Source organism: Quercus suber, unplaced genomic scaffold (assembly GCF_002906115.3).
Source record: "Quercus suber isolate HL8 unplaced genomic scaffold, Cork oak 2.0 scaffold_106, whole genome shotgun sequence".
In the NCBI taxonomy this organism is placed as follows: domain Eukaryota; kingdom Viridiplantae; phylum Streptophyta; class Magnoliopsida; order Fagales; family Fagaceae; genus Quercus; species Quercus suber.
In genome coordinates, this window is record NW_027069571.1 from 300,130 (window position 1) to 309,583 (window position 9,454).

General features: G+C 29.8%; 1 protein-coding gene across 1 annotated transcript; it reads right to left on the bottom strand.

The window, feature by feature from the left end:
* Window positions 1–491: 491 nt before the first annotated feature.
* Window positions 492–2,077, bottom strand: LOC112010520 (putative UDP-rhamnose:rhamnosyltransferase 1). The gene has a single exon (XM_024042867.2). The coding sequence runs from the start codon at window positions 2,028–2,030 to the stop codon at window positions 636–638; it is 1,395 nt and encodes a 464-aa protein (XP_023898635.1). The 5' UTR covers window positions 2,031–2,077; the 3' UTR covers window positions 492–635.
* Window positions 2,078–9,454: the final 7,377 nt, after the last annotated feature.

Consider the following 9,454-nt stretch of genomic DNA (forward strand, 5'->3'; position numbering starts at 1 on the left):
CCCTGTAATATTTTTTGTGTATTGTGTGCTTGAGATTCCAATAAACTGTTCTAAGTGTTTCTACTATGTGTGTGTGTTGTGTTGGCTGAGACTAAATCAAGGATTTAGTGCCATCACAAGCATCTCTACAAATTCCCTCATGAATTTCTTGGAGAACATAGATGGTTTTTGTTGGACTGAGATATCGTAGGTACAGTAGAGTAAATCTTCGTTTGTATAGTACACCATTTATTATGGCATCTTCGCTTGTATTACACCATTTATTATGGCAAAGCACGTTGCCTATAATCTTATATTTCTTGGTTCTTAAGAATCACTTGGGAAATTTCCGTTTTTGAGATAACTAATAATTGGAATCGTCCAGTCATCAACACACATTATCCATTTACCATTAGCATTTTTGATCATCATTACAATTGCAAACCATTCTGGATAATAGACTTTCCAAAAGAAACCAACTATTCGTAACTTATAAAATTTTTAGAAATAAATTAAATATAAGTATTTCATATTTTCATGATTTTTATTAGATTCTTAATCAAACTAAACATAGAAATATTACATTCTCAAAAATCTAGATATCGGGAGTAATATAGATTCCCCAAACCAAATGCTATCTGAAACTAGATTCCCACTTAACCCATTTTATTTTCAAGGAACTCAACAAATTTATCAACACATCGGTTGTGGATGTCCCTATCTCCAAATATGGTGGCCATTTCCTTTGCTTTGTCTCGGTAAATCTTTCCCTTCTCATCTTGCATCACCAACTTCAATGTCTCAGTAATCGAGTCTCTAGTAAATGACCCATCTTGCTCATTCCTTGGTACCTCAATTCCTGCCTGCTTCTCTTCCAAAAATCTTGCAATTAATCCTTGGTCTCCCAAAAATGGTAACGAAATAAGTGCACGTCCAAATTGTAATGCCTCAGTGACTGAACTCCAACCACAATGAGTCAAGAAACCTCCAACAGATTCGTGACCTAATATACTAAATTGAGGTGCCCAACCTGTCCAAACAACCCCACGATCTTTGGTTCGCTCCTCGAACCCCTCGGGTAACTGAACAGAGTCCACGCCTTTTCGCTTCCTTAGAGCCCAAAAGAAGGGCAACCCAGATTGCTCTAGCCCAAAAGCCAATTCATTGAAGTCGTTTTGACTTGGTTGAATTTCACTTCCAAGTGCTATATAAACCACTGATGCTTTCTCTTGCTTATTTAACCACTCAACAATTGTATCCCAATTGCTATCTTTGTTGTCTAAACTCTCTTGCTTCGAGGGTGGCAATAATCCCACTGGAATTACAGGTGTGTCATGAAGCTCTCCAAGGAGTTTCACCCATTCACCTTCAACTTCCACACATGTTTTAATAACTAACGCATCAACGCCTGACAAAGCTTTCATGTAACGAAACCAATCTGAATTACCAGAATCATTTTCTTCAAAGAGGTCAAAGATTTGCTTTGCCTCAAAGTACCTAAACGCTACTTTGGTATGGAAGGGGACCCATTTGGGAGGAACAACGAAGTGATTAGGCTCTGAACGTGGTTCATGAGCTTCTATCACACTTGACTTTGTTGGTCCAAGGAAACATAAGGTTGATGCATTGAAAATACTAAAATAGGCCCGGGAGATACCTAGTTTTGAAGCAATTGGTGGTAACCAATGAGGGGCAAAGTCATGAATAACCCAATCTGGAGTCGAAGTTTCCAAAAAGTGAGATAAAGGTTGTTCAAGACCATCATGGGCTTTTTTAAGGTATGGAATTATGTGGTATGGTACATCCATGGTGGCCTCTGCGTTTTCTGGCAAGTTCTCTACATGGGGTAAGGGTAGCTTCACTAAAGTGATCAAAGGTGCTACTTGTGGTGGGATTTTTGGGAGGCGTTCAATGTTTCTAGGGGTGGAAATGAATGAAATACGATGTCCCTTTTGGGCTATGAGCTTGCTAAGCTCTAAAAATGGGATTATGTGACCAAAAGCTAGCCATGGGAACATGGCTATGTGAAGCGTTTTATTAGGCTCAGCCATGGAGTTCAGTCGTGGTGTTGGTGTACTGAGTTTTTCTTCTCTCCGGCTTATATAGGCGAAGCCCAAATTTGCCTAATGGCACAATTTTAAGATAAATGTACTCTCACAAAATTATTTAATAATTTAACATATTTTTAAAATTTGAGTCAAATTCAAGTTTTAGACACTTGAGTTTGAGTTAAAAGTCAAGTTTGCCAAAATTGAATTCCAAAAATGTACTTTCATAACTAAATAAATTTGTGAAGTGTTTTTTTCTAAAATTTGGCTAAAATTGTGTTATTCGGTAAAATTAGCCTATTCGCGAATATTCAGTTTGGTGTATGCGACTTTTATTTGTGGTCAATGTCATTTTTTATTTTATTCGCAGTTATCGCAGTCAGTCATTGTTGGCTACGGAATAAAGAGCAACTTGTCACGAATGGCACAATGCATTATTCAACACGTCACTTCTCTACCAATTAAAAAAAACAAGGCACGTCTCTATTTTTATTTATGGATTTATATGACGTGATGTCTCTATTCTTATTTCTTATTGGTAAAAGTGTAGCTTGTCACGAATGACGTATATGCATTTTTCAACACAAAGCACGTCTCTTCTTATGCAGTAAAAAAAAACAAGGCACGTCTCTTATTATTATTATTATATTATTTTTTTTTTTTTTTTTTTTGATGATGTCTCTAGCTATTCTAATTGGTACAATACTACAACGGTAAACTTCCAATTGACCAAAAAAAAAATCTATTTATTTCTAAATCAATAGAATTTTAACTCTATTTTTATTTTCTTTGTAAATAGAGTTAATTAAAATATAAAATTATAAATTATAAATATACAAAAAGTAAAAATAAATAGATGATTAGTCTATTAAGGGGATATATTATAAAAATATACGCATGACGAAATTATGTCACACAAGTCGACATGCACAATGTACTATTTTAAAAAAATATTTATAATGGTGCATTTATCAATATAATATAAAATAAATTATTAAGTTATTATGATTGTGTTTGGATCTAAAATATTAGATATAAAAATTTTATTTATTAATAATAGATATCTATTATGATTTATGATTGTATTTTAATTTGGAACTATTAAATATATAATTCTGGTAATTATAATATGTATTTATTGTGATTGTATTTGAATACAAAATTATCTATTCTTATAATTTTTTTCTCAAAAAAATAAATTTATTCTTATCCTTTAAAGAAAATATGATGTGGCAAAATTGTAATTAAATTTATATATATACTAGCATTATGCCCGTGCGATGCACAGCTTAATCAAAATTCATATGTAAATCATTTTTTTATTAATTTACTTAAAATAAATGAATATTTTACTTTTAAGTTAAATAATGAATGCATGTTGTATGAGACTAAGGTATCATAAAATGCAGATATATATATATATATATATAATTGAATGAAGATGGTAGAGGTACCTATATATATATGTGTGTGTGTGTGTGTGTGTGTGTGTGTGTGTAATGATTTTCAACAATACATTGAACTTTAAGGCTCAATTAATCACATATATTTAAATGGAAAACCCTTGAATTTAATAGTTAAAAACTATCCAAGATGGTAGAGGTACCTATATATATGTGTGTGTGTGTGTGTGTGTGTGTGTGTAATGATTTTCAACAATACATTGAACTTTAAGGCTCAATTAGTCACATATATTTAAATGGAAAACCCTTGAATTTAATAGTTAAAAACTATCCAAAACAATGATTGAAATCATGTTTAAGTAGAAATCTCAATTCAATAATTAAGAACAATCTAAATTACTAAACATTTAAAAATTTGAAGTAGAGAGAGACTCACATGAGAATTTAATTTTTGTCCTTGAAAGCATGGAAGAAGACACTAAAACTTGAGTAAGTTTCACCCTACCAAGTTTAAATTTAAACTTAAAGTTTAAGTTATGTGCGTTGCACGCTACATGTGTGTCTATGTGCATGAAAAATGATTTGAATTTAACATTTATTGCAGAAAAGAGGTGATGTAGTCTTAGGTGGTTTAGTCTTACCCTTGTCTAGCTAATTCTTATTATAATCCCTTTGTTTTGCGAGGAGAGAGAGAAACGCTTCTTTTGAAAAAAAAAAAAAAGTCAGCGTATAATATATAATAGCTAAGATATTAATCTTTGGAAGTCATATCTCATTAAGATTAGTATTTCAATTGTGGGTTTTGGTAGTTAGAAGTTAGCGCATTGTAGTTAATAATTAGAAAATTACTTTGAAATTTTCTAAACCAATCCCTTAAAAAAAATTTAGTAGAGTTTAAATCACATTAATAAATTAACTCTCTACTCAAATTTTTTTTTTTTTAAATCACGTTAATAAAAAGTTACTGATAAAACTATTGTTAGTAAATGTTTATTAGGCTTATCTATTTAGCTTTGTTGCCAAATTTATATAACCTCTTTTATTCTCTTTTTTTTTTTCTTTTTTTTTTTTTTTGAAGCATATACCACAACCAAAAACCTATAAACAACAATTTAAATTCAAAATAAAGAATATAATCAAACTTATTCATAATTTAAAATTAAAAAATTAACACAATTTATAAATTAAGATATAAATGTAGAAAAAGAACAAAGAATAAACCTGTTTATTTTCTTTATCACTTTGAGAAATGAAACTATGAGTATGTAACTAAAATCTTGACCAATTATTGTAGAAGAGAATAAATGAGTACAAAAGTTTAATATTATGAATTGGGTTAACGTATGTGAGAAGTTTTTATTAATTTTTTTGAAGTTAAAGAAAAATAGCTTAAACATAATGAAAAAATAATAATGAAGAAAGAATGCATACCGGTCATGGGATTTAGGCATTTACATATTGGAATAAACTTCACTTCAAAAAGGATATATATTAATATAGAGGTAGAGTTTCATTTGATATAGAATTTAAATCCTATTGGAATTAAGATTTCTAATCAATTTGTTTGTTGCTATCTCATAAATCCCATAAAAAGTGGAATAAAAAAAAAAATCTCATATGAGTAGAAAGAAAAAAGAAAATCTTTTTTTATTGAAAAAAGGAAACTTTTTTTTTTTCTAACCAAAAGAGAAAACAACAAACCTTTTTTTTTAGAAGAACAAATGTTTATTATATATAGATACTTTTTTTTTCTAAGAAGAAAGAGAAGGTGTTTAATTTAAACTCAAATACTTATTACCTTATTTACAATTTTTTTTTTTTAAACTTTATCCAAACACATTTTTGGTAAATCAGTATGAACAAAAACTTCTATCTTTTGTTTTTCCAATAATGTTGCTTTTTTTTTTTTTTCTTATGACTGTAATATAATTTATTTAATAAAAAAAAAATTAGATGAAGAATTTGGATTGTAATCAAATTAAGAGTTATTAACTTAGAAATTATAAGAGAAAAAGATAAGAACAAAAAAATATATCTATTTAAAAAAAAAAAATCTAAGTCCCCTGTGTTGCACGGTTTTAGGTATAACCTCATAAAAATATAATTTTATTTTTAAAAAAGTTAATGAATTATTATTATATAATTGAAATTAAAAAAAAAAAATCATGCTACATGTGTGTATATATATGCATGAAAAAAATAAAAATTTAATATTTATAAAGAATCCATAAAATGATTGAAACAAAGTTAAGAGTAAACTCATAAAACGTATAATTTTATTAAAAATAATAATAGCTAAATGAATTATTATTATTATTATTGTGGGGGAGAAAGGGCCCGGCCCAATGTAATGGGCCGAAAGCCTATAGGAGGGCTATTTTGCGTCCGAGAAGAGGAAGATGAAGAAGGTGGGGCCCGACTGGAAGTGGGACCCTCAAGATGAAGAATTATCACAGTCCGAAGAGGACATTTCCTGTCCAAAGAGGTTGTAATCCTCTGACGCGATATCATAGATCAATTGAATACGTGAAAGGCCAGAATGACCTTCCGAGGACTCCACCTGATCGAGATAAGCTCTGAGCATGCTATGGAATGATAAGGATGGAGAAATATCTAAGGGGAAAGCTGCTGCCACCGTATTTAATGCACTGCAACAGTTTTTCTGGCCGCATTTATGTGGAGAAGACCCTGAACAGTGCATCCTAACTTAACGCCACTCACACAGAGCTAAAAGAAGATGTCTAACGTGACATGTACTACAGCAAACTCATGGATGAGGAACACGTGGACGATGGAGATGAGGACAAGAGTGACTATATAAAGAAAGGAAGCTCCTAACAAGAGAAGAAACTTGGTTGTAGCCCTAGGATTTTGGTTCATCAGAAAAACTAATAGTGTAGCTCTTCGGATTATCAAAGTTTACGTACAAATTAATGTCAGCTTGTGTTTGAAAGCGGTGATCTGTTGTTATCAATCCCATACTTAACCTAGCTCTTTCACCCATACTCTACAAATTAATTGTCTTTGGGTTTGGGCCACAAAAATCAACCCTACAATTATCATCATTATTATTATTATTATTGAAAGTAAAAATCATGCTACATGTATGTAAATATTATATTTTTTAGTCAAAATGCCTCAATAAGATTAAGGACATAAGTTGGTGTAACATCAACTCAGTAAACTTATACTAGTCTAAAAATATAACTAATGTTGTTGAATGACTAAAGAACGATTAAATAATTATAATCTTATATAAATATAATCACTCCAAAAACATTGTTCATTAAAAGTGTTTAAATAGTATTATTTAAAAGCCAAAAATATTTATTTATTTTATGGACTTACTTTCAAATCAGAACTATGTAGATTTGTCTTTGTAATTCTACCTACATCATGAAATTGTTTGTAACTCTAAGCAATGTCACTCCTAATAGAGAAATCATTGTTCATTCATAATCAATCTTCTTTTTAATCTTGCAAGTCTTGTTATTTTAACATTGTTCAACTATTTAACCCAAACAATATATGCCGCAAACAACTAACAGTAAATATTATTTGAAAGACAAATTAAGTGCATATAGACTGTAAAAAAAAAAAAAATACTTGATTGTAGGTCAGTGGTGGCGAAATCACTGTACAACAACCTATGATTTCGGAGAGACCTCGAATGAGTAGGAAAAAAAGGTGTTTTGAGTGTACTGTGTATGATCTGAAACACTTAGACAATTCTCCCAGTAGTTTTGAGGTTTGGGTTTTTTTTTTTTTTTTTAAGCCTCCCAAGTTTTGGTATAAGATGGATCGGATTCAGCTCTACACATTAGCTTTTGCTTGAGCTTGACCTGTAATGTAATAACATTGCAATTACTCATGTCACATGAATGTCAATTACCACATGCTCTCTCTCTCTCTCTCTCTCTCTCTCTCTCTCTCTCTCTCTCTCTCTCTCTCTGTTTTTATTATTTTAAATAAAAAGATTAGAAGAAGAATTTGGATTATAATCAAATAAAAAGTTTTATCAACTTAGAAATTATAGGAGAAGAAGATAAGGACAAAAAATATATATTTATTTTTTTACTCAATACAATATCTATCTTCTATCTCAAAAAAAGTAGTACATATGGCAAATTGATAAGTACCCAATTTTTTTTTATTAATTAAGATTTTTTATCATCTTCTAAATTATAACAATTTGGATTATAATCAAATTAAGATTTTTATTAAATTAGAAATTATAGGAGAAGAAGATAAGAAAAAAACTATATCTATTTTTTTTTTAAATCTAAAAAATTTCTTCAATTTGGTGTAGCCACTTGACGCAATCACGGCTTTTAGGCCCAACTTTTATTATATAGTATATGATATATATATATATATATATGAATTAAAATTTTTTACATAATTAAACTCTACATTAGAATCTTGGTAAATCATAATTTCTTTAAATAATATAATATATACTCATTCTATATACAAACACAATCATAATAAATGCTAATGCTATATATAATTTCATATTCTAACACAAGCTCTTATAAAAAAAAAAAAAATTTATTCTAACACATTCATAATAAATGTCTATTAATAATAATATGTAGACACTCGATATTGCACCCATGATTTAATTAAGGAAAATGACTGGAATGACCATCTATGTACCCCAAAATCATGATTGCTTTACATACATTAATTCATTCATTGCATATCATAAAAATAATCTTGAGATTTTAACGGTCACAACGGTGTATTTGGTTTTCCAAATGGAACCATCGGATTGAAAGATACCGCATAATCAAGTTTACACGATCAGCATGCATTGTGTCTAGGTAAAGTCGGCCACGCACGATTAGTTTAAATTAATTCTGATTGGTTAAACAATTAAAATTAATTAAATAATTTTGTGATTGGTTGATAATTAGTGTCTAAAATAGGATTGTTTGCATAGGAATTAAAGGGATAATTGGATAACAATAAAATTGTGGATAATCTGAACTTTATCAAAATTTATTTTAGGGCATTTATTTACAAGATAATTGTTCCTGAAAAGACTTGAAATATCCAGAAAAGAGATAAAAATCTTAGAATATGGATTGAAAACACGTCTAAGTGCAAGGCCTGATTCAAGAAAATGTAAAAAAGGAGTCCAAAAAGCACCCGAACACGAAAATGCGATCAACACCCAAGAGTACCATTCGGCACTTTTGGAGTGCTGAACGGCACTTTAAAAGTGCCGAATTGCACTCTTTTGGGCTTTGGCCCAATTCTCTTTGGGTGCCGATAAGGCACACCCTTTTTTATTTTTTTACAAAAAGACGCATCCCGATTCGCATTCTACCCATCGTTGCTTATTTTTTAAGCATTTCAGTCTCTATAAATGGGACCTAGATCTCAAAATTCAACACATTCTTTTACGCTCATGGAGAGACACTCTTTCACACTCTCAAATTTATCACTCCCCTTTTCTGGTATTCTCTCTTAAACTAGGGTTTTTAGGTTTCAAAGATAATTGCATAAACTTTTTTGAACCCTAAAATATCATCTCAAGAAGAAGAATGCTCCATGCAAGAGGTTATTTCTGATAACTCTTTTTCTTTATGCTTCTCTTTTGTGATGATGCACGTATATTTTTTAGTTTAGTTGTTTCAAATATTCATATCATGAATTATTGTTTTATTTAAAGCATGATCTTGAATCTTTTATAATTGTTATGATCTCTTTCTTAATTTCAAAGATCTGCATGTAATCAATTTTTTTTCTTAAAATTAAAAACAGATTTGCATCTTCATTAAACGTAGATCTGAATTTTTCTCAAAAAAAAAAGAAAAAGAATAGAATCAGCATCTTCCTTAGATGTAGATTTGAATTTTTTTTCAAAATAAAGCAGATCTGCATCTTCATTAGACACAGATCTAAATTTTTTATTAAATCAAAAACTGGTCTGCATCTTCATTAGATGTAGATCTAAATTTTTCTTAAATCAAAAACTGATTTGTATCTTCCTTAGATACAAATTTTTTTTTTTTT